Source organism: Periplaneta americana, chromosome 3, assembly GCF_040183065.1.
Source record: "Periplaneta americana isolate PAMFEO1 chromosome 3, P.americana_PAMFEO1_priV1, whole genome shotgun sequence".
Classification (NCBI taxonomy): Eukaryota; Metazoa; Arthropoda; class Insecta; order Blattodea; family Blattidae; genus Periplaneta; species Periplaneta americana.
Genome location: NC_091119.1, coordinates 165,465,044 through 165,492,748, shown reverse-complemented (window position 1 = coordinate 165,492,748; position 27,705 = coordinate 165,465,044). Strand labels below are relative to the sequence as shown.

The following is a 27,705-nucleotide window of genomic DNA, read 5'->3' as shown; positions in this document are numbered from 1 at the left end:
CGTAACGTCAGCCTTTACAACGGATAAATGTAAGAAGTTGTCTCCTAAACCAAAAAAATAAATTACTGCAGTTCCATACATAGCGCCGTGCAGTTGCGGCAACCAGTGAAACGGAAGTGTCAGAGAAGTGGTCGCTGTGACAAGGCGTACTGCTATTAGGATGTTCATTCTCTTATATTTTAACATTTTGATTTTTAATCTTCGTGTTTTGTTAATTAGGATAATCGTGTTGTTTCAGGTGATGGGGTTAACATTTCTTGCAGCAGGCACTTCCATACCAGACCTCATCACAAGTGTGATTGTTGCGAGGAAAGGCTTTGGCGACATGGCTGTGTCCTCCTCCGTTGGAAGCAACATCTTCGATGTCACTGTTGGGTCCGTAACTAGCGATATCATTAATCAAGGAATTTTCGTTAAGCACGGAGTTGTGAGAAAGTCTAGATACATATGCAAAATCCGCCATTGCTATCGCCTTTCTTTTCCTCTTCCTGTATTCCTTTTCTCCTCTTTTTCATATATTTATTTTGCCTTCTTATCACTCTTCTTCTGTTCCTTTCTTCCTCAATTTCTTGAATTTTTCCATCTTCACCGCATGTTTTTCCTTCTTTTCTTCGTCTTCATCACTTCCTTTTCCCATTTTCATCCTCATATTTTCGCTTCACCCTCCTTTTCCTTCCAACACTTCTCTTTTTGCCTTCTCTTTTCACTTCCTTTTCCCCATTTTTCCATATTCACTTCCTTTTCCTTATATCTTCTCTCCACACTTTTTTCCTCCAAACTTCTCTTTTTCCTTCTTTTTTCGTGCTCTTCACTTCCTTTTCCCATTTTCTTTCTCATATCTTACCTTTATCCTCCTTTTCCTTCCAACACTTCTCTTTTTCCCCTCCTTTCTTCGTTTCCTTCACTTCCTTTTCTCATTTGAATCCTCATATCTTCTCTTCACTCTCTTTTTCCTTCCAACACTTCTCTTTTTCGTGTTCTTCACTTCCTTTTCCCATTTTCCCATATTCACTTCCTTTTCCTTATATCTTCTCTCCACACTCTTTTTTCCTCCAAACTTCTCTTTTTCCTTCTTTTTTCGTGTACTTCACTTCCTTTTCTCATTTTCTTTCTCATATTTTTTTAATTAATAAGTTTATTATTGTTATTTAGTTACTACTGCCACCGGGTATATACCCATTGCAGTGTGAATAAATACATACATACACATACATACATACATACATACATACATACATACATACATACATACATACATACATACATACATACATACATACATACATACATACATATCTTACCTATATCCTCATTTCCTTCCAACACTTCCCTTTTTCCCCTCCTTTCTTCGTTTTCTTCACTTCATTTTCCCTTTTCATCCTCATATCTTCTCTTCACTCTCTTTTTTCCTTCCAACACTTCTCTTTTTCGTGTTCTTCACTTCCTTTTCCCATTTTCTTTCTCATATCTTACCTTTATCCTCTTTTTCCTTCCAACACTTCTCTTTTCCCCTCCTTTCTTCGTTTCCTTCACTTCATTTTCCCATTTTCATCCTCATATCTTCTCTTCATCCCCCTTTTCCTTCCAACAATTCTCTTTTTCCCTTCTTTTTTTCTTCTCTTTCACTTCGTTCTCCCACTTTCTCTCTCATATCTTACCTTCACCTACAATTCACTCTAAGCCCATATTCGACGAGTCATCTTACCGCTTAGTTTTCAATTTGGTTTATGTCTGGTACATTGTCGTTCCAAACTAGAACGTGGAATACACTTTTTAGGTCTTCTGTGTTTATCTAAAGCTGGGTTGTAATTACCCAAACTAGAAATGAATGGATTATTATTGGTGTACGATTTTGCGTATGTACAGAATGTTTGATTAGAAATATATCCTTCTACCAGCCGTACCCATGGGCTTCGCTGCACTTGCTACAAACCTTTTTTTTTTTCCAGAATGACTCTGTAACTTATGTTACGAAAGGGATTAAGCATTTTTAATAACAACTTATAATCAATTTCCAATAGAATAGAAATTTTCACCAAATTCCCGGTGTTTTAAGAAATGTTTAGGAAAAAACGTTTTTGGCAGGATTATTTATTTTAATTCTTGGTTGGTTTATTTATTTTATCGTTTCAGACTTTCCTTTCTTTCTCTCTAAAACTTCAGCGATACCTTACTGTTTTTATTTATTTCCCTTCTTTAATTTTTGACAGTTTGTTTTTCACAGAATTTAGCTTTATGGCTTATTATATTACGTTGTACAACATATTATGTATCTTTTCTTGTATAGCCCCTGAATAAGAGTGTTAAACGAATATCTTCCGCTTGTTGTACAAGGCCACCTTAAATAATCGCAAAGTCATTCGTTTTTATTGTATTATATCAGTCTGATTGAGACGGTACTGATATAAAGTACATTGTTATTTTACGTGGTACAGTCATTAAGTTCTAAGACTTGACGCCTGGAGGGTAGGCTCCCACAAGAATATGGATGTATCACAAGATGCCGCATAACACGGCGTACATTTAAACAGAACCACATCCTCCCTCAAAATAGTCTCCGTTGGCCGTTATGCACGTTTGCCAACGTTGGTATAGCTGCTGGAAGCACCGTTGAAAGATGTTGGCAGGAAGGTCCCGTATGGCTTCTCTTGTGGCAGTCATCACCTCTTCGGAAGAATGAAATCTACGCCCACGTAGGGTTGCTTTCATGCGAGGAAAGAGAAAAAATCGCATGGTGCGAGATCAGGTGAGTACGGAGAGTGTGGAAGAACTGTCACCTGTTGTCTTGCAAGTTCCTCTTGGACAAGGACAGAGCGATGTGCAGGGGCGTTGTCATGTAGCAACAGCCAATTCTTTGTACGCCATAGCTCAGGTCGCTTACGGCGAATTGAATCTCGTAAACGGCCAAGGATCTCTTTGTAGCGGGTTTTGTTCACAGTTGCACCTTCTGGGATGAATTCCATGTGAACAACTCCATTTGAGTCAAAAAACAGTTCAAGCATCACCTTGCCTTTTGACCTGTCTTGTCGCGGTTTTTTCTGTCGTGGTGATAACGGCGTTTTCCAGGTGGCGGATTGTCGTTTCAGTTGCGGATCGTAAAAGAAACACCAAGTTTCGTCTCCAGTTATTATCCTGTTGAGAAACGTCGGATCATCGTCAGCACTACTGATGAGGTCACCACAAATCATCATGCGATCATCACGTTGGTCTTGCGACAGGATTCGTGGCACACTGTGCTGGGTAACACGAGACATGTTCAGGTCATCAGACAGAATTTTGTAGCAAGTAACATGGCTGACCCCTACTGTTGCTGCGATATCGTCTACCGATTGGGAGCGGTTAGCACGCACCAACGTTGCAACTTCTTGGATCTTGCGTTCAGTTCGAATTGTTTGTGGCCGACCAGTACGCACATCGTCTTCCAAACTGTCTCTTCCTTGCAAAACACGTCGGTGCCACCTAAACACAACACTCCGACTCACTGCGTCCTCACCGTAAACTTGCTGCATCATTTGAAATGTTTCGGCAGCAGTTTTGCCTAATTTCTGGCAGAACTTTATGTTTCCCCTTTGTTCAAACTGTGACATCTCGGGTTCCGACGTGCGCATTCAAATCACCGTCACAACAAAGACCGTAGTTCTGCTTACAGTGCATGCACTCAACTGTCTCTTGTTGGGTCGAGAGACTAACTGACAAGGTATCATACCATGGCGCCACCTATGCGCTATAGTGCACCACAACGCCACTATGCGCTCAGTATTAGAACTTAATGACTGTACCACGTAAAACTCATATATCTCGTTAAATATCGGTTCTATAAAAATTTTGCTTAGAATAAAACTTGTCGGAAATATTTTTCAAAACAACTTTTGTTGTGTAATATTATCCTAAAAATTCAATAATAAGCGAAATTTATTTGCTTCAGTCCCTCCTTTTAAAGTATTTTGAATGGCATATAGCCCAAAATCTAAGTGGGACTTAACTTATTTTATATACCAATTTTTCGTACAAATCAGTTCAGCCATTATCGCGTGAAAAGTTAACAAACATAGGTACAGACCAGGGTTTAAACCACAGTCGCATTTGCCGCATTTTGCTACTAGACTTCTAAAAATGCAACAAACTTTGAATGTAAATGTGCAAAAATGCGACAACCACATTGGACTTCGGAAACTAGATGGTAATGGAGAAGATGAAATCAGAGATGTGTACAAACTAATCACTTCTAGAGAATGTGAATTTAAATGAAATGCTAATGGCATGAGCAATGTTCAAGAAGGTATTGAGCAATAGATGTTCAGGAATGGATTTCAAAGAGTTGGTACAATTCATGTAAGTTAACGAGTTAAGTGAATAATTTCTTCTAATTGATTTATACAATTCCATCGCATAAGCTTACTGTAAATTGTGAGCTAGGCTTTGTTGCATGAATCTTGTAAAAACTGTAATTAGAAACCGTCTTTCAGTAAAAAAGAGTTAGCACTCTGCTAACAATAAATCTTGAAGGGCCTACTCGTAAAGAATTTCAATGTTTAGAGTGCCCGTAAAATAACGTATTTTAATGTTATGTAAATTCAGCAGTGATTGATTCTAAACATACCTACGTCTAATGATTTGCTTACACAAGAGTATGGTAAGATGGATTGAAAGTAATATAATTGAAGGGTTCAGAGCCATAGTGGGCCAAGCGACATTTATTAAAAACGAAGAAAGTAAGGTTTAAAGTTAAGTAAATACTATAATTTGATGAAGATTGACATATCATTCAGTTTTAATAAGCTTACTTTATATTACTTGCTATATGTTTCATTGAATTATGGTATTCACTTAATTTTAACCCTTGTTTTCTCCGTTTTTAACATATGGCGCTTGGCCCACTATGGCTCTGAACCCTTTAATTCCAAGAAACAAATTACATAAATTTTTGTTTCTGCAAACCTTATTAATTTTATCTTCCTTGCACAAATATAATTCTTATTTGTGCATTTTTGCGACAATTATTTATTTTCTAGCTTAAACTCTGGTATACACATACAAACAAAATTTTCAAAAATCCTATTTTCGGTCTCAGGAGAGTTCATTATTAGGGACCGGATTTTTATGTAATTACATATTATATTCCTTTCAACCTAACCGTATATAAATAACAAATCTTTGCGAATCTTGTAATTACCATTAATATATTAAAATTTGATACTACATATTTTTACATATTTACCCCACATTACATATTATGGCTTAATATTACATAAATCTATATATGTAGGGGGTTTATTCATTTTTACTTCTCTAAAAGGAAAAAAAAGCTTCTGTTGGGGAAGTTTACAATTTGAAATACACAAATTTAAAAAGCCTTTTCACCTACCCAAAAAAAGATATATTTCGGCACGAAACTTAACGTCCTTAGTTCCAGGCAAACAACAGTTTGTAAATACCTATTAGTTTGAGGTTTTAGTAGGTACTTTGTTTCTTACAGGGAGCAGCTAAAATGCATGTGTCCCACATCTCCTCTTATTTTCTCATAATGCAGTAAAGCGAAACAGTGCTTGCGGTACTGTTGTGTCATTCATTTAACTCAGTTGTCTAGTTTTAGTACTTACAGTATAAAGTGCAAGTGAGTTTATCTACTGCTTTTAACTAACTAAAATGGCCCCTGTATCTCCAATCCTAACGACAAAAATAAAATCGTGGATTGCGATGGACGAAGGTTTTCAGATGGAAAAATTGCAATGTATCAAGTATGCGGCAAAAAAGTCGGGTGCTCTATGAAATCACAACTGGAGAGTCTTACCTATCCTATACCTGCCACATATTGATATTAAATATTTTCATGATTTTACATATTTTGGTACATATTCAGCTTATTTTTCATTCTTATTGAATTTGGTATTCCCAAGAAACTAGTTCGATTAATTAAAATGTGTTTCAGTGAAACATACAGCAGAGTCCGTATAGGTCAGTTTCTATCTGATGCTTTTCCAATTCACTGCGGGCTAAAGCAGGGAGATGCACTATCACCTTTACTTTTTAACTTCGCTCTATAATATGTCATTAGGAAAGTTCAGGATAACAGGAGAGTTTGGAATTGAACGGGTTACATCAGCTTCTTGTCTATGCAGATAACGTGAATATGTTAGGAGAAAATACACAAACGGTTAGGGAAAACACGGAAATTTTACTTGAAGCAAGTAAAGTGATCGGTTTGGAAGTAAATCCCGAAAAGACAAAGTATATGATTATGTCTCGTGACCAGAATATTGTACGAAATGGAAATATAAAAATTGGAGATTTATCCTTCGAAAGGGTGGAAAAATTCAAATATCTTGGAGCAACAGTAACAAATATAAATAACACTCGGGAGGAAATTAAACGCAGAATAAACATGGGAAATGCGTGTTATTATTCGGTTGAGAAGCTCTTATCATCCAGTCTGCTGTCCAAAAATCTGAAAGTTAGAATTTATAAAACAGTTATATTACCGGTTGTTCTGTATGGTTGTGAAACTTGGACTCTCACTCTGAGAGAGGAACATAGGTTAAGGGTGTTTGAGAATAAGGTGCTTAGGAAAATATTTGGGACTAAGAGGGATGAAGTTACAGGAGAATGGAGAAAGTTACACAACACAGAACTGCACGCATTGTATTCTTCACCTGACATAATTAGGAACTTAAAATCCAGACATTTGAGATGGGCAGGGCATGTAGCACGTATGGGCGAATCCAGAAATGCATATAGAGTGTTAGTTGGGAGACCGGAGGGAAAAAGACCTTTAGGGAGGCCTAGATGTAGATGGGAGGATAATATTAAAATGGATTTGAGGGAGGTGGGGTATGATGATAGAGACTGGATTAATCTTGCACAGGATAGGGACCGATGGCGGGCTTATGTGAGGGCGGCAATGAACCTTCAGGTTCCTTAAAAGCCATTTGTAAGTAAGTAAGTAAATATGTACATATTTCACACGTTGAAATTACATAAAAATCCGGTCCCTATTCATTATACATGTTAAGACTATTTTTGTAAAAGCGAAAATTACCAGAAAAATTTAGGTTACAATTTCATTATTAGTATAGATTGTCCAAATTAATAGTTCTTTATGAATTAACCTAACAGGAGGTACTCTCTTAAGTCCAGTAACGGATTTAGTAACTTTGTTTTGAAATATCTTTGCAATATGAATAAGGAACAAGCATTAACATTTCTATGTGTGTGTGCAGGTTGCCAGTGCCTTGGTTACTCTTTGGGATCATCTACGGAAAGCCTGTTGAAGTAAACAGTGTGGGAATGGTGTGCTCCATATCCATCCTCTTCATGATGCTGTTGTTTGTGATCCTCTCCATCGCCTGTTTCCGCTGGAAGATGAACAAGGGACTCGGCTTCACCATGTTCCTGCTATATTTCGTCTTCGTGGCTGTCTCGCTCATGTTTGAGTACAAGATAATTACGTGTCCCTTTTAGTGTCAAGAGACGACCAAGCTATTTTTTTACAGCCAGAGTGGTGTTATTCGTTTGGGGATTTGGAGGGGAAGGTGGTCTGGGGCCGGTCCCGGGGCCCTTGTTGATTGCTGGCGGCAGCTAGAAAATGTTACTTATATTCATCGTTACATGCTGTTTGAATCACAAATACGTACATTTATAAGAGTACATCCATTACGTACAGTTAGGATTGTCTGTAAAGTATCTTGTGTACTGTACATACTGGAAGACGGTTACAAATACTAGGCTATTTTACTAGTTATAAAAAATGCATACATCATTTCATATGTATGAATACCATTTAACACATATAAAGTACTATATATGCCCTCAAATATTAAATATACATATATTTTGTGAACGTTGGTTATTGTTGTAGAAAAACAAAAGTAATTTTCTTGGTTGTTTTGCAGGGTGTAGCTTATTTCTCAACATGTTTGAAATCATCTTTTTTTTAGAAAAGGGGGAATTTTAAACATAAGATTAATCGGTAAGAGTAAGGTTGCAGAATTAAAATAAATCTATACACCAATATAACAAACAGGAAGCAAAAATTGCTGTACTCTATAATGATGACGTGATAACAAGCGCTTTATATCGGACAAAACCTTCTTATACACCATTTGTACTTAACTAACATGGAGAAGAGCCGCTGACCGGCGGTCAGGCGAGCTTTCTGGGCCTAATTATTACATTCAGAAGTTGGGAATTGCAGAATCTACGAAAGTTAAATCACGTCTTTTAATAGCCATTGACATGTTTATATGGAAAATGCAGCCTTTCTAATCAGCAATAACATCTCACACCTTCTCGAAACAACTCTAGATAAATTTATTGCTCTGATTCATTACCGCTCCTTGGAAATATAATAGTGATGGAAAATATTGCAGAATTATCGTTTTGCCTGCAGATAATTCTCGCTATGTACAACGTGTGATAGCATAGTGTACATTCATACACACTAGCATGAATCTTAGATAAATAATAATGGTTGCCACATGACGACAGTCTTCGTAATTATAATACACTGGACGGAATAAAACATTCAATGCTTTCTGTTGTTATTGTGTGCTACTAAGCTCTCCAAATGTCACAAACAAACCAAAAAATTATAAAAAGTATAAAAATAAGACATTTACTTCCATATCATGTGTGTCTCTCTCTCTTTTTTTACTACTTCTATTCTGTAATAATAGCCAACTGCAGTTCTGAGACCTCTGCCTCGCCCAGCTCCGTGAAAGCAATAAGCAACGTTGCGTGTAGCTCTACGTATTTATTGTTGTTATTATTGTTGTTGTCTTTGTAAGTAAATTGTTAATGCATGTCTCGAGCACAACCTAGACGGTGCAGACAGGGAAAAACTCAACGATATCGCCCCCAAATGAACAATGTTGTTAGTGTGCAGTGTCGCTATGTGTAAAAAGCTTTCTGCCCGGACGCTCCGAGTGCCAGGCTTGTGAACGAGGAACAAGCGAGATTCTGAGCTTCAGTCGGCAGCCGGGGAAAGGACCGAGTCGAAGAAAGGAACACTCGTTGCACTGTGATCTCGAGGAAAGAACTTATGTTGCGGCTGAAGCATCAGCAGTTGTTTGGGGGACTCTTGTCACCGTGTGGAGCTGCCTGCGTGGTGAGAGAGGGCAGTCAGAGCCGAGATGGAACATTTGTTACATTATTTTTGGAAGTGTGCAGTTGAAGAGGCCAGTTAATCGACAGAATTGCAGTGTGGCATAACCAGAATAACTTCCTTAAACATTCTACTTCAGTAGTATTTTTAAAGTCTTAACTACAATTAAGGTACCATTCTGAGATTTTTAATTACTAAGAACAATAATATAAATTGCATGAAATGTCGGTCACAGTTTAAATCTCTCTTACATTAAAGGACATGATATTGTTGGTATGAATGTGTTTTGTGATATACCTTCGTAACGCACACCGAGCATTGCAATGGTCCCATCTGACACCAGCTCTCACCACGAAGGCGTAACGGAATGGACTTGGTTCACATTTCTTAAATATTTCACTTTCATTATTACAATAATACAAACCTGCTTAAGAGAGGAGCTGGATTACGACATGTCCTTCTAACCTCTTTATTATTAAGTTTTGATATTATATATTAGTACGCTGTAGAGTTCACTGCAAAGAGATTGATTTCTGATTGAATCATGTGTAACAGTGAGTGTGAGTGAAACTGAAAATGATAGCAGTTCCAGCATACCAGGAAAGTGTGCAGCATCAGCATAAAACAATTCACATACCGGTACGGGTTGAGATCTTCCATGATGTTGCAAATACAGAATAAAGGACCAACAGGAAACTGAGGTTTAGCACTTCAGAATTGTGGAATAAAATATCGAGGCAACAACCACGAATTGCAATTGTAATGCGCAGAACTTAGCCTTTCTGAAGACGCTTATTTATACAGAAATTTCTTGTATAATTCAAGAAATTTCTGCCTCTAAATATTTTGAAGTCTGGACCCACTTGACTCTATCCAATTTGCAACATCACAGTCCATCAATGTAATACCCTCCTCGTAATTAGCCTTACAAACAACTAAGTCACCTTAGTGATCTATAATTAGATATCCCAGTCATAACCTTGTATGCATACTGTTATGTACTGTAATTGCCCTTCATATCGATCTTCTGTGGTTGTTCAAATTCCGAACAGGAACCACCTCACTGAATATTTAACTTTTAGAGCTATCATCCACATCTGAAGGCCATTTTGACAAATGTTAGATTTTTCCTTGTTTCAGAGACGAATAAGTTTTCAAAGGGTGAAAGAATTCTGTTGCATGCAATATAATTTCGCTTAAAGGTCCTCCATCCATGAGGTATCGCTTCATAGACAATCGTCTGTGCCTGTATTTCTGCCCGTGAAGCTTCATATCTAGTCGTAAAAGTGTCGAACAAGGAAAGATGTACTTTTTTACTGTTATTAGATTTGCAATCGTAAATGAAGAAGATTGTGAATCCATTTTTTACATCGAAATAAATATTAGTTGTAGGTTGTTAATCTCTTCAAAGAAATAATTTGAATATTATATCAAATCCCAAGCACTAAATGTTTTAAACTAATATTGAGGTCTTGTCAGTAAAGCCAGTAACTCTCTTGCTCTCCAATAGAGCAGAGTGACGTAGCAAAAAAGTATAACCGTTTTAGGCATCATATTTTTATGTTATGGCGATTATGTCACCTACACAGAACCCCAAAACTGTTAGAGGACCACACCTGCTGTTGGTTAGCAGGTCCATATGACCTAGCCGAGAGGACTGTCAGTAGGGTTGCCAATCCTTCCCATATTTAACCTTAATTTTTAATAGTCTCCCAACTCTCTTCAAGAACTTTTCTCCCTTATTTTCGCATAATATAAAACTATATTTGAAACATTTAATTCTCATTGATTCAAAGTGATTTATATGATTGATTCTGTTGTTTCAGAGATGCACTGAAATATGTGATCTCTGTAGAAGATAATACTTGCCAGAAATAGTTTCAGGGCTCACTAGTTTAAAATCAAACATTGTTAGAGTCACAAATTTAGAAGAAAAAAAAACTAGTCAGTTGTGTTGTACACTTATCAGACAGCAAAGTCATGCAGAGAGTGTTTTCTTTTATGAACAGTAAGTGAACAAATGTTCGAAACAAGAGCAAGATAATCTAATCAAATCAGAACTGCAAATCACTGTCAACTTAAATTGCTAATGTAGGGAGTTTTTATAACTTGTTTGAAATTATTACGCGAGGCAAATTGTCTCAAAATACTCTTAATTTAAGCCTAACTGCCTAAGTGTAGAATAATGTTGTTTTTAGTGTCGGTAACTGCATTGAATAATTTGTCAATTTTCTATGTGAAATATTGTATATCGCTTAGTCTCCCGTATTTTCTTCAAAAACAGTTGGCAACCCTAATTGTCAGACAACTCCATTCACCATATCCCCTCTTCACCACTTAGGGGACGCTTATGCATTCCATGCAAAGTCAGCAAGCTGAAATTGCATTGCCTCTATTTTTTATGGAACAGTTATAACGTGACCTCGTTTGTTAAGGACAGGTTGCATCATGGGAAGGTGAGGATGGGATTTGAGTACCATACGAGAGGTTATGGTATGCACTTTACTATTCCTTTCAACCCCAGTCACTATATTTTGTTAACTAACGCTGATTTCTTGGCAATAAAGTCATTAACTCTCTTACTCTCTAATATTTGTCACGCATAATTGGCTGGAAGGAAAGGGCTGGACATCACTAAAGATGATTCCGATTCATTTCTTCCTGAAGAATGCACAATGGGAAAAGTGGTGAAGAAATAATTTCAATCACTATTTAAAATGACTAACTCTACATATCAAGAACTAGTTAAAATTGTAGGACCACTTATGCAAAAGCAAAAACACAAATATATTACGGTACCGGTACAATATGTTAATCTTGAAGAAAGATTCTAAAAACAGTTAGCCTACTATATTGTTTTATAAAAACTTGTATCTATGTTCAAATGACGATCTTTCACAAATTGTTAAATGGAAGTTATGTAGTGTTATCCTCACGTGGTTTTTCTATTTCTTTCGACCATTGCGTATCAGACGAAATTTAAGTCCTTGTTGTGTAATTATTTGGAGAGCAGTGTATGTCAAATGACTGACACAACAGTACACATGGCTACATTTTGTCAGCATGAAGCAATGAAAGCACCTTTTTCCTGATTTGTAGTCTCGCTATAAATTGATTAATATTACCGGTACCCACTTCATATAGTTTGTAGCAGAAATATCGCGTCTGATATGCATTTATGAAGCGACATTTTATGAATGGGGCCTTAGATACATTCGTAAACATAATCCTTTACCAAGATTTCAAACAAAATTATTTTTCTGTAGTTCTTTCCCATAGTCAAATTGCATATACTATAACATTTTTAAAAGTGGCGAAGGAGAACACTTCCCAATCCTGGAACAAAACAGTTGTAATTACCACTATGGCTATTGTTACTCTCCAACAATATTGTTTTTACTTCTCCACCAGTGTGTAATAAAAATTAGTCAGCAAATACTATATTGTACTACTCCAGGATACCGTTAAATATCTCTCATATAATTTTTATTAATAATACATCTTAAGTTTTGGATTTGAGGGAGGTGGAATATGATGATAGAGACTGGATTAATCTTGCTCAGGATAGGGACCAATGGCGAACTTATGTGAGGGTGGCAATGAACCTCCGGGTTCCTTAAAAGCCAGTAAGTAAGTAATACATTTTAAGTTTACTCTAGGGTTGCCACCTTTTCACAATTTCAAATGACACACAACATATACTCTAAACAATTCCAAAGATTAATTTAAAATGCAGAACAGTAGGCCTGACAAAATTTTTGTTAGTGCACCGAAGAATACTAAGAAGATATTTTATTTATAGGCCTACAAGTTAACCCCTTACCGCATGGGACAGTCTTGCACACACTGGTTTTATATTCAAATAACTTAAGTAATTCTTTCTTTCTCAACTGATGTCACATATGGTCAAATCCAATTCTTGACAGTGTGTCATATCTGCCCCAGTATGCAGTTTGAAATATTATATGCCTATATTATAAGTTATACGAATATAAAACCGGTATGTACCATATCTGTCCCAGTATGCGGAAAGGGGTTAAGTAAAGAAATGTAATGCCGGTATATGTTTTTGTTCAATTTTTTTAAATATTTTTTTCTGATAATATTTGATATAAGTAAAGTCTCGAAGATATAAATAGATCTTAAACGTAATTATTTAAAAACAACCTTTGCTTGGAATTTTTACCAGTCCAAATATAGATAAAATAAAGATCTACTTTTATTTATTGTTCTTGAATACATTTGGCTGCTTCTAGCAGTCACTTTTACAATAAAAGTCCTTAGAAAAGTCTGCTACATTAATCCACATTATTACCTCACTATGTATAAGTAAATTCAATCTCCATCTGTTACATCCTTGTTGTCACATGATGTGAAAAAAATCTTCCAAAGCTGCTCTTCTATCCTCGAAGAAGTTGGTTCCTTATATCACTGAACACTTCAAATGCCTCTGATACACTCAAGTCCTGTTGCTCAAGTATTTGACGGGTTACATACACCATTCACTCTTAAAAATTTGTATGTTCTATCAATTTTATTCATCCATATCCTTAAGACCTATTCTGATAAAATTTTATATGGTTAATGTCAGAAAATTTCTCTTCCATCTAAAAGAAAAATTATTTTTCTACATAACAATTTTTAAATTATGAACTTTTAAAATATTCATTTTGCGATTTGTACCAAAGTGCTATTCAAAAAATTTCCCTCAAGATTTTAAATATTTTTTTAGTAATTCTTTTTTTGCCTTAAAAGTAACATTCATATTAACAAGTACTAGCTCATTGATCTTGTTCTTTTTAATTTTTGTTAAAGAGAGATTAAAAATTTATCTACAGTTTGTTGATGTTACTAAGGTAAAGGGCCATACAAAATTTCGTGTATTATCTTAAAAATTGTGCAAGATATGATTTAAACAGTTTTAAGAAAATTAATGGTAAAATTACATATTGTTGGCAATGCTGGCTGATATTGTGTTTGCATCAGGACATTTTAATGCAAAACTTAGTCAATTTTTATAGATATCTTAAAATTTCTTTCACTGATATAAAGCTAAAAGTTTATATTACATTATTGTAAGGAAAATTAAAAATAATTTTTTGACCCACGAATGTCATAATACACTATTCAAAAATAGCAGACTGATCGCAAAAGAACGTAAAGTAGAGTTTTCTATTTTGAAAGGGTTTCTATTATCAGATGTTTTATAGAGAAAAAAACACGACTGTTCACCATTTTTGTATTTATGTTTAAGTATAAGTTTATGGTTACGTAATTCATTGTGAATACTTTCATTAAATAACATACGCACAAGATTTCAATTTTATATTTTCTTTTCATTGTGAATGGTGCATACAGCTTTCATATGTAGCGATGTATAACATAATATTGCTGCTAGGCAAGCTAGCCGAAATAGTGCATAAAAATATTTTTTCTTACATGTCATTCCGAAATCACCTATAATTCGGGAAATATGACGTTCCACCTAAATTTAATTCGAAACCACTTTAATTCTCTTAAAATTCTGGATGTCTCGTATGATTCGTGACTGGTGGCAACCCTAGTTTACTCACTAATATTAATCATTCACTTTTAGAGTTAAAGAACATTATTTTAAAAAGCTTCTTTTGCTCATGATTTTAATTTATACATATTATGACCCACGAGGATTTTAAATGTATTACATACTGTATTGCAGCTCCACCATATAATTTGTCTTTATTATTTTTAAACGCCAAAAATGTCGAAAACATTAGTTTTCCATTTTTTTTTCACTCTTTCCTTCATTTTTGGATCGACAGAAATGGCTTTCAGAAATGGTTTGAAATTTTCTCAAGTAAAAACCTTTGTAGTGAAATATAAACAACATGTGTAAGATGAGAACATTGTAATTTTTACTTTCAAAACAGAGTTAATTACAGTAAAGGATGGTTGATGACTTGATGTGTATTAAATGTGCAGTAAGATTATAAATAGAGGTCAGGATTTCAATGGTTGTGGATTTATCATTACCGTATGTGAATGTTAAAAAAATAATGGCGCAGAATATTGTTGACTTTATTACAGCTTTGGGGTACACGGTTAGGGCATAATGCTGCAAGCCGGAAAGTCGCGGGTTCGATTCCCAATCGGGTCATGGATTTTTCCAATGATTCAATCCTTTCAGCCGCACTATGACTCTGGGATCTATTCAGCCTCTAACAGAAATGAATACCAGGGGCATTTCCTTTGAGGTAAAGGTGGTGGGTATGTAGGACTGACATCCATACTACCATTAAATGCAGATTTTTTGTAAAGGTGGAAGCCTTAACGTCTTGCCACCCTCTGGGTCGATTTGGCCTGTCATGGGGTTGACTTACCTTTAATATCAACATTAATTAGTAGCATTTTAATTTTGCTGTAAACTGAATTCGGAAACCACCTGTATGAGAATTGGTGAAGAACGTATTTGGTGTATGTAATTAATTAGATGGCTGTGAATTGAACTGTAACTATACTAACTTCTTCATTTGGATTTTTTTTAAGTGAGATTATATTTCTGTTCCTCTCGCCATTCTTTTTTTTCATTCACAGACACGACGTAAAGAAATAAGCAGTACCTATGCTTTTCTTTGATAGTCCAATAACCATGGCAATTATAACGAGGTACAGTTTCACTAAAAAAGGTAAAATGGGAAAGCCAAAATTTACCGTATAAAACATTCTGTGTTTATTAACCCTCCTGCTACCAAGGTTTTTTTTATAACTTACTACTACCAAGGGGGGGTAGGTAATAGAATTACCCCAATCAAAATCATATACCAATCTTTGTTAAGCATTTGAAATATTTATAAATGTATATTACATTATTGACTATGGACTTCAGAAAATGTAAAAATTTTAAATAATTTTCCTCTTTTTAAAAATACAAAGTATCGTTCCATTCTGTTGAAAGAGTATATCAAAATTAATGACCTTCAAAATATGTTATTGGTGATACTATGAGAAAACATATCTGTAAAATTAAACATGCATCCCTTTTATTTCAAGGCAAACTCCTTAATGTTTTGACAAGGTAGGAAACAAATTTCAAGCAATAAAAGTCATAGTACGGTACTAAAAATAAGTTGGAAAACATTTAAGATATTTGCTGATATTTAAATATTCAAATATAATCTATACACCCACGAACACCTCCAAGACATTTGTTTATAATAAAATAAAATCCTTAAAAAAATCTTTAAAAATTCTAAACATAAATAAGTAAAAATATAAATCTAAGAATATAAATTTTAGATTTTTTTTTTTAATTCAAATATTGGAACACCATCTGTATTACAATGAACATCTCGGAAAAAGGTTGTACTAATAATTATTTCTAATAAAATCACTTTTAGAATAATCATAACAGACTGAAATTAAAATTTAAAAAAAATTGGAACCAAAAGTCATGATACACATGATAATATTATAAACAACAATATAAATAATGATATACCGTAAATAACACAAAATAAAATAATTTGGAAGCAGACAAACTCAACATGTAGAAAATTAAGCTACAAATTGAATTCATATTCTGGAACTTTCATGACACAGACTACCAAGATCATCCCATTTCAGTAATGCGGATTACTTCTTAAAGTAGAATAATTATTTGTGTTATTCATATTTCAAAATGTTGGTAGTCATGTAACGGACAAATACGTGGAATTTCAAAAATAAATATGGAGAAAAATTAAAATAATACTGAAAAATTATCCGTGGAGTAATTCTATTACAACCCTTGGTAGCAGGAGGGTTAACAGACGAAGTAAATTTCTGAAATTAAGACATGAAGTCATCACACATTCCACGAGTTATATTAATAGCTATGCAACAGTCATTACAGTAAGCTTGTTTTTATCTCAATGACATCAAATGGAATAAATTACATGTACATTTTAATTATGTGATCGAAAATGAGTGGAAAATATTGACATGGTGAAATTATGAGATCCGAAATTTTAGGGTTTTATTAATATAGAATTTACACTCCTCACACATATTGAAACTTAGTTTCATTATGTTAAATACAGACAGACACCTGTATAAAAGCAATACACGAATTGTCCAGTTTGTGGAATGTGATCTTGATTTTGGCTCATTGGTAACGCTGTGAATACAAGTTAAATGTACAGTATGGTGCTTAACTGATATTTGAAAAGCAATGGAGAAAATATGTTGTTCCTTGGAGTACGTAGCTATTTTTTTATTGTTATTCTTCATACCAAAGGTGAAAACTTTAATAAGGGATTGTATTTTTAGGGGATTTTAAGAAAGGGTTGTGTAATAGATTGCCGAAGATTATATTAGATAGTATTTTAGGTATTGGGTATTTATATATTTCTAGCTATTGTTACGCCATCCTATCAACCTTCTATTATGAGACAAATCAAATCGTTGAAGTTTGGAATATGGAAGAAGTTTCTGAACAGTACTTTAATAGAGAATTGTTAACAAATTCTCATTCCACCCATGAAAGCTCCATTTATTGATCACTACCTCTGTGTGAACACACATCTTTCACTAAATTTCTAGGTGTACTTCCCAATTTACGAAAATGAGAAAACAAACATTCATTGAAGCCTCAATTTTCTTCTCTATAGTCAATTTATCAAAATATAAAATAGCCAGTTTTTCCCAAGTCAGTTTTACTGTAGAATTGTTTATTTGTGCAGAAAGCTTAAGATAATCCGCATTAACTAACAATTCAAGCAAAGACAGTTAAAGCCACGTTCTTGCTAAAGTTTAAATATCACCATTCAAACTTTAAACAATTTAACTCTGTAGTATTTAGTTCATAAAAACAGTATATGTTAAGGAATAAAATATACATTAAATTTTTTGTGAAAGGTAAAGGTACCGGTACCCCTTTATATGCCAAGAAGGCGCTAGGGGGGCATGGAGGTAGAGCTCCATGCTTCCATGACTTTGGCACTAGAATCAGCACGACACTCCAACTGCCTTTTATCCCCAGAAAAGATTTTTTTTTTTTGTATAATTTAGGAAGTACATATATTTAAATAATTTTACTGATAAAATAGAAAAACATGTGTCGGTATTTTGTGTCCATTAATAATTGTCATGTTAACAATTTACTGTAGACTACATATTTTTTTATACCATTTTTTATTTTGATACCAGTATAGGTACTTATTTTCACTAACACTGATACTATTAAAATTAACATGCATTGATAAAAATATCAAATAATACTTCTTAGAACGTTGAAATATCAGAGGATAAAAAAAATCATTCACTGGCAAAGAAGCTTTAATATTGAACTAAGAAGTTTAATAGTGAGATAATAATTTTAAAATTAAAGTTAATGTTAAACCGTTAAAATAATATTCTTAAACTTGTTTTCGACTTTTTGGCTATTTAAATTGATGAAATATTAAATGATACTTTCACAATAGACAATTAAAAGTAACAGCCCATGAAATTTGCAATGAATAGAATATGTCAGATATCGATACATTTCATGTATTAAAATTAATATAGGCATAGTAATATAAATAAATTAGTTTCAGGAATAAACTTTAAAATAAAGTGGAGAGAATGAATCAACGCGTGACAAAGACTCTTCAATTATTTACAGAAAGAATAGAGGCTCTATATTTATATTTCTATAAGGAAACTAATCTTCCATTATGTTCATAATGTGCTACACTTTTTCCATGAAAAATGATGCAATTTGTTTGTGATATATTACCCCGTCCTTTTTATTTTAAATGTCTGTTTCCGTATTACAAAGGTTTTTGTAAAATGATATCGACTTTAAATACTGTTAAGAAGAGAGAATTGTACGTACGTATATCAGAGTAAGATTTATAACTTATTTTCATTGATATGGTGTTAATATGGACAGGCTTTTGTGTGAAGATAAGTACTGTATTAAGAAATATACAAAATCTTGTTTCTGATACAAGTGCAAATATGTGATACAGAGAATATTATGTATTTAATTGATTAAAATACTTATAGAAGATTCGTGTAAAAAGTTTACTATTTGTGTAGATATGTACAATGAAGATGTTTGTTACAAGAAGATTATATGTTAGGAAGAAGGATAAATAAGCTTTAATGTCTACAGGAGGAAATTCTATATAACTGAATTCTTAATTTTGGTCCCATGAATTTCACCATGTTGATAAGTTATTGTTTCGTAATGTTCCATAAGTAATTGCACAAAACTGTTGGCAAGGACACTGAAGAAAACTGGATTAGTTTGTGTATAGTACATGGTTTGAAAAGTAATTAAAGAAAGAAATACAGACTGTAACATACCAGCGTAAAAAAGATTTAAGAGTTTAGAATTGTGCACTTAGTGTTAAAAGAAGCTAGAGGTAAGAATGAACTTTTCAATGTTCGCGCTTTCCTTGGAAACAATGTGTTCATCGTGAAATGACTATGTTGTTATCAGGTACAGCTTCAGTAACAATAATTTTTCACTTTGACTTGCATCCATCATATGTTAAATAAATATGTTATTGTTGTTATTGTATAGCTACTAACTAAAGGCTGGAAAGTAGTGAATTCCATCACCAACAAAGACAAATGAATTTTTCTTCTCGTATCGTTCACAAAATGATCTTGAAGACCACTCAGCACATAATAAATGCTTATTGACCATATTTTTGGTTACAGAATAGTTGAAATAAGAAGTTAGCTACTGAACGGTCTTAAGATCTACATTAGTCAGTAGATTGGTCCGTATTTACAAGGGGTACTTAAGTTAATCTAAACATGGTAATTTGCTAGGAGACGTCGTTGCATATAGACCACTTTTACACTAAACCTAACCTTAGTGTATACAAGTATACTAAAACAGTATTTTCCCTGGACCAAAAATATAAGATGCGTTGCTCCTTTCACCTTTTATGAATAAGTGTCTTATTTTAGGTTATAATTCAGAACTTGTTCAATATTTAATAAGATTTTTACATAATCGCACCACTGCAGGAAGACTGCCACAAGTAAAAGAGTTGATTTTGTGTTACATAAGCAGTCTAATAATATATTTTGCATTCTACAAGTCAGAATAATGCCACAAGTTTAATTTAAAGTCCTGTCCATAGATGGCACTTCAGGGCGTTTGGACAATGATGTTAAAATCCAAGACACTGACTTCTAAACTTCTCATTTCCCAAGAACAGTGTTTTATAACTTGTAGCAGTTTTCTTACAGGGGTGCGCATATACAATATTTTCAGGCCATTATTGAGAAAATGACAAAGGAAAAAATCCTTTTCACTGTTGAAATTGTAGCATATATTTCTCGACTATTATATTAACAAGCATAAAAATTGTATAGGCCTGCCTACATCTTGATTATACAACTTTTAACACTATATACTTTTTATTCACAATTTTAGTTCACACATAAATTCTTTACGCGCAATTTAGAGTTGAATATAAGAATGAAGAAGGGAAGGTCATGTACAAGCCCAGTAACAAAATTTGGGCCATCTGAATTTTCCAACTTCCATGCACTGAACATGCGCAATATGTTATAATTGGAACTTGGAAAATTCAAGTGGCTCAAATTTTTGTTTCTGAGTCTGTACTACTTCGATTAAAGAAATACAAAATTCAAATTGTTTGCGAATGTAGGACATTAATTGCGATTATAGATAGGAAATAATATAGAAAAATCGAGAGGTTATATCGGAGGTATGTCCCCAACATAGAATATGTCTTATCACATGGATGTTTAGAAATGAAGCAATGGTTTACATAAAAACAAAAATAGTTTCATCTTTAGGATCTGCTTAATAATTCAGACCCTTCTTGGCTAACATATATCATAACCTATCCTGTTGTCGTGTTTTGAATATGATTTTTCAACTTAATTCATACCCTCAGGAGACTTTTGCTTGTGAATCAATGTTATACTTTTACATGTGGTTTTCAAGTAAATTTAAATAAATTAACTTATTGAATTCATTCATTGACATGAGAATTCAGTACGGATTTAGATTCATGAAAACACAGATTGTATCAATATGGCTCTGCACATACTCGACAGTCATTTGTCTCGACTGTTTGCAAAATAGGAATTTTTGCCATTAATTTAATAATTACCTCCCTTTGCAGTGCTCCTATCACCTCCAAGTTCACTCAGAACTGATTGAGTGGCCCCTCATTTTATTCGGTTTTTTACCTTCTTTCTTCCTGCATTCGAATCTTACTGGATTTTGAATACAGTACGTGTATATTTTTTACAGAGAGCGAAAAATTCGTATGAGTGGCAAAATTTTGATAGAAGAAAAAAATCAAGTTGGAAATAAAGTTTCGAAATTTTCCTACTTCTAAGATGTCTGCTGTAGGTAGTAGAATATATTAAATTGTTACATGCCACTCTTTTAAAGTTTGATTTTTAAATGCCTAAAATTCGCATAAAAATGGTTTGCATAAGTTAGTTGATGAGGGGGCGCAAAATTTTTTGGGGCCCATAGATGAAGTACTGGTACTACTTACATACAGAACTGGTAGGAGTATGATTTTTATACCAGTTACCAATAGTTATTTTCCTACGTTTCTTAAGGAAAATTGTATAATAATTTAATTAAATCTGTGTATTCCTTTCATAAATTTCTTCATGATACTATTCTGTTCCCTTTTTCTCCACTAAAACGTCTGTAATGGCTTATATTTACACAGAAATGGCCACAGAGAATTATTTTGGACACATTTGTTCTGTTGAAATTGAATTCCAGGTATCCAGTCTATAGTTATTACCAAATGAATGCATAGATTGTAGTCTTGACAATAATTTGAATATTGTATACTATAATTTTGCATATTCTGGAAGAAGAATATTCCACACAGCACAGATATGTGCAAATTAATAGACAATCTAATTTATTATATCAGACTTGGACAGCTTTTGCACTCTGAGATATAGGCCCACTTTTCGGCCTAGAAATGATATCACTCATTTCAATACAAACAGATGTGACATGAAAATAAATTAAGAATAATCGACGTATGTTGTTATTGACATGCGTTTAAAGGCATTCTACATTCTCCATTAATGCACAGATTCTTTTAATTTGTTTTTTTTTTCTTCTTCTTTTTTGACACAATATAATTCATAGTTTGCCCATGTCTGATTAATTTGACTATTTCGTGTTTTATTATAATAAGAAGAATTGCAATGTATTTTAATTGGCATGTAACAGATACTGGTAACTGTAACATATTCATACTAAGAAGTTGAAAAGAAATGTTACAAAAACAGTTTTGAAACTTATTAGTTTCATAATATTAAAGGCATAAATAATATGAAAATACACATGCTGTATATTATATCCTCAATAGCAGGAGATAAGAAAGGAAATATCTAGAAAATAAGTTAAAATGTTAAATGACATCCTTTGATCACTGAAAAGTTATTACTGTAATTATTTTTATCTTTGATGTCATTATTTTCTGTATTTTAAAAAGTATTGTGATATTAAGCTTTAAAATGATATACAATTTCGTAAAAGAAATTTTCTGAAACAAATGAAATTCTAGGAATTTAAAATCACAATTTCTGTGCAGAAAATATCAAAATTGAATTGCATAATTTTTCTCGTGATTTTTAATTCATTGCTTTTAATGTATTAAATTTTGTTTAAGTCAAATTAGCATTTTATTTAAATATACGAATATATTAATTTATGGGTAATATATTACCAGTATATTGATCAGTAACTTTCTGCTTTCAGTGACGATTGGTAACATTGTTATTGCTGTTGTTGGTATTGTTTTAATAATAATAATAATAATAATAATAATAATAATAATAATAATAATAATAAAATATGATTTGTACTTTGGGAGTAAGAATGCCGTTAATATTAGTATGTTAGATTATAATACTTTCATTTTAAAAAAAAAAAAGTAAATTTTGTAACTGTACAATAATTCTATGAAGTGTTTGTACTGAAATAACAGTCCTACTACAAAATTTACGTTTTGTATATAGGCTATTAGGAAAATAGGAATAAAATTCTCTCTAAAGTGCGTAATATAAAGGCCCATGAGTATGTAGAAATTTTATGTTGAGAAAATTTCATCTCATTAAAGGAAAATTCAGAAAAGCTTAAGTAAAAACCCAAATTTATACCTACTATCAATATAAATATACACCAGTGTAGTTCTCTATTGCTTCTTAGTCACATTAATATCTCATTCTAATTAAAATTAATAATTAATGTTGTGGCTAAAAGAATCTAAATCTTGCAGTTACTTCGAAATTTTAGCTTCTTCATCCATCAAGTGACCAGATATTAATGTACTACCATACAAAAATGTATTATACTCGTAAGTTCGCACGTAACTACAAATACGCCTCTTAATTCTGAAGTAAACTACTGAAAGTAAACAGCTGTAACTAGTTTTCTAAAGTGCCAACTGCTAAGATTTTAATTACACGAACATCCATTTTGATTAAAATGCTGGTGTTCAGAGAACAGTTCATGCTGAAGGAAATTTTTCTATAACTAATGCTGGATAGCTGCTATCACTAATAATTGTTGTCGTAAGTCTGAGAGAATTTATGTGTACAGAACATCAATAGCAACAGTAATCTGCTCTCTCTGAAGCCAAGAAATATATTAGAATGTATAAAATTTGCTATGTAACCATCTCTACCGGGTCTCATGGGTCAACCTTCGATTGGACTTTTTGGCTTTTGTAAATGGTGCAATCATCATTAACTTACTTTCCCAGATATTATTTGAATGAGTTTATCATATCTGGTTGAGAGTATATCCCTGCGGGAAAATAAGCCCCTTAACTTGGTACCATAGCATACATACATACATACATAAAAGGCAGCAGACAGACAGATTTACACTGTTGTTTGTTCTAGATCTGCACACTGTATTAATGTAAGTCCTTGTATAAAGAGTATAGCTGTATCCATACATTGCCACAAAGGCTTCATTGTTCTCTAAGTGCCTAGAATTACATACATCTCATTGTTTTCTGTTTAATTTGTGGTGTTGTACATGATCACTAACTTCGGCTGATGGGGGCACATATCACGAAACGAAAGGTATGGTTGCTGGCGAGCCGTGTGATACAGTGAAAAATATACAATATAGAGCGGGCGTAATACATAATATGTCATGTTCACGTTAGAGAAATATAGACATTATACTGTGCATTTGTTCCATACAGGAGAACGAGCCCATATAAACATATAGCCATATTCACTACTTCAAATTATAAACATAATCATAGAGTACTGTAAAATAGGCCTGCCTGGTGGTACAACATACAGTATTTGTTCTCAACATTAATATTTAATATTGATATAGTCTATAGAAATATTATATATAACCTGTTTACTCAGGCTTGTGACTGCATTGGGACTTTGTTTTTCTTTATTTTTTTTATGCGTGTGTATGATAACACAATGATTACTGAATTAGTTTAAACTTAGCATATTGCGATTAGAAAGTGTTGTTCTTGTCGAGTATCAACTGTGCTGCAACTCTTGCAATCCGCACTGTCAGTTCACTTGTTTAAGTATACATACACTCTATTTAAAACTGTAGATGTGTGTACATGTATTTATTCATCATTTCCAATTTCAGTGTTGACTGCGGATTGTTCTTTTACCCGACAAAAGTTTGTTACATATTTATAGAGAGAGAGCGAGAGAGAAACAATCAGGAGTTTGTTTGTTATCCTGATACAAGATAAAAAAATAAAAACAAAAAATACAAAAAGATTTTATGTAGATTGTTATTACTAGGAGGCCATGTTGTGCCATGGTTTGTTACAATTTTGCAGACAATACAACACACAAACATTCCGTTGCTGTATATGGATCCCCCAGAACTAAATTTTTCCAAAGGATAAACTTATTCCTATAAGTGTTTTCTTAATTTAAGATTGCAGTTACTGTGTTTCCATATTTTAAAACAATGCCTCCTCTAACAGTGCAGCAAACCACCAGGTTAAAACCTCTGCCTTTGGTTCAACACGCACAAGCATAGTCGGCCATGGTGTCTGATCACATACAGTATGTGCAGTTGTGATCGGAATGTCGAAATGGTTCAAGGATCAAAGCCTTCATTTTGTAATATAGGCCTATAACGTATTTTAATAAAAACAATGCTATTATTTAATAGAAGAGGTATACCATTTATCCTCATTGTGCAATTCCAAATCTTAAAAGCTGACTTGTCACTTTTCAGTAGATGTCTTGGAAATTAACGCATTTTTAAAACCTGTAAAAAAAACTCCATTACATGCATTGAAAATGACTTCCTGAATTTCTTGTTTGCGAACATTGCTGGCTAGCTTTGGCTTGTACATGCCGGCAGACTTGGTGGCTAGTTGCGCATTGTCATGTAGTCTGTATGTTCGGTAGAGTGGCACGACAAGCTGTGTGAGAATTCACTTAACTGTCCTTTCAATTTTCATACTTACGTTGTTTATAATGTGTTAATTTACAATGTCAACCAATACAGTTTTCAATGTTTTTTTTTTTAACTACCTACCTAGGAACTTACCCACCCATACTTCTTCAAATGAGCTGGTAAATTCTTAAAGCAAGATATCTATTTTTGTTGCAAATAATTTAATCATTTTTATGAGAATAGATATCTTGTTCCCTTAATTTATTACAATTCACAAAGTTCAAAGTAAGTAACTTGCTTTACTCTGAACAGTATTGAAAAATGAACTGCATATTACTTAGTATATTTTAATGTTGGGCACAGTACAAATCATTATTACGCTTAGGGCCCAGATGTTTAATTCAGTAAATTATCCAAAAGTAAAGTCAGACTCGTGGAATTTATTTGTGCTTGTAATTGCTGTTAATTTTGTACAAAAGTCATTCAATCGATAAGAAGGTTATATTTGAATTTAAAACACGTAAACAGAAATTCATGAGTAAAGATAAACATGACTGCTATTCATTATTATGTTTATTTTAATAATTTAGATGTTCTAAAATTAGTTCGGCACATTTCTGTAGAATAAGAAATGATAATATTGGAATATAAAATTCCTGACGTTAGAAAAAGTCGCAAATGTAGAACACTTAATAAAACAAAGATAATTGTAACATAGGAGAGCAACTCCATAGACCTATAGAAAACTTTTGTTTGTAAGTTTTGGAAATGTCTCTATTATGATAGTTCTGTGTTGAAAGATTTTAATATAATTAAGATACAGTATTTAATTTAAAATTTGAGAAATTTATAATCGTGTTCTTTTAAGATGCATATGAATGAATGTATGTTGATTATGAAATCATGAAGGCTGACGTTCATTCAATGGATAATTCATTTTACTATCATCAGTGCTTAAATAAAATTGAATACCGGTACTGAATAGTATTAGGTTAGATTAGGTCAGGTTTCCTTTATATTTAATTACGTAAAATCTGATAGGAATTTCAACTTTACCACGTGCTTAATCACCAGGGACTTCGAAATGTATAATGCTTTTGATATGTTGTTTGTGCCATTTCTGAAATTATAATTCATAATTTGCTTTATGATATTACAATAAGAGAGCAAATTTAACATTTCACTAAGCCGTGCAGATTGTAAATACCGGTATGAATAGTGCCAAAAAATAATTTTATCTTTGTATTAACCACTCTCAAGACTCCAGGTTTGCATATGATACAGATTAATTTTTCTTCTTGCTTTACAAATGAAAATGTCAGAGTGTAAATAAACTTTTTTTACTCTGCAAAAACAGCTATGCTCTCATGCATCTAATACATAATTTTATTTCATAAATACAAATGTCTGTTATATAAATGTCCCAATTGATTGTCAAACAATACATTTTTAGTTACATTATTTATTTGAAATCAAGTTATCAATATGATATGTTCAAAATCATAAATAGATTATTTTACCTTCGGAACCCTCCCCATTAAATGATAATATGTTGAGTGATAGTAGGTCTATTCTTCATCAATGAATAATTATCGACATTATCACACAGAAGAAAAATACTGGCACCTAACATACAAGATGGGTCAAAAGTCGCTTTCTCCGATATTCGTTCTTAGGTTTCATACTTGTATACATACACAGATGTCTTAACTTGAATAAACGAATACCAATAGCTGGTGTAATTAGTGATGGGTTGACAACCATGTTCGTGCATCAACTGTTTTTCTGATGTCATGTTTTGAAAATAGCCCTCGTTTTGCCGAAATGTAGTTAATATGGCAACAGGATGGAGCACCACCTCATTCTGGTGTAGAAGTGAAGGACTTCTTGAACCAGCAGTTCCATGAATGGATTGGCCATTGTGGCACAACAGAATGGTCACCTAGATCATGCGACCTGACGCATGTGATTTTTTGCTGTGGGGTATCCTGAAAAATGTTTTTGCCCAGAAACCGCAGGATCTGCATCAGTTGCGACAGATGATATAACAGTCATTCGTGAAAATCGATTAAAACTGTGAGTTATGTTCTGCCGTCTATAAATCAGTGTCTGAATGTCATGAGAATTGTGTATCGAGAAACAGGGCCTCCATTTTGAACAAAACCTGTAAAATAATGTGTAGCCAAATGTAAATTGAATGTAATTAAATGTAAGGAAG

At 33.3% G+C, this 27,705-nt stretch overlaps 1 protein-coding gene across 4 annotated transcripts in view; it reads left to right on the top strand.

Annotated features, from left to right (window-relative positions):
* Nckx30C (solute carrier family 24 member Nckx30C) overlaps positions 1 to 24,853 on the top strand; it is a 1,001,248-nt gene extending 976,395 nt beyond the window's left edge. For all 4 annotated transcript variants that reach the window (XM_069822261.1, XM_069822260.1, XM_069822262.1 and 1 more), the window contains 2 exons: positions 239 to 375; positions 7,218 to 24,853. In XM_069822261.1, coding sequence (XP_069678362.1) covers positions 239 to 375; positions 7,218 to 7,458 — 378 coding nt within the window. In that variant the 3' untranslated portion in view covers positions 7,459 to 24,853. The remainder of the gene's footprint in view (positions 1 to 238; positions 376 to 7,217) is intronic.
* The last annotated feature ends 2,852 nt before the right edge of the window (positions 24,854 to 27,705 follow it).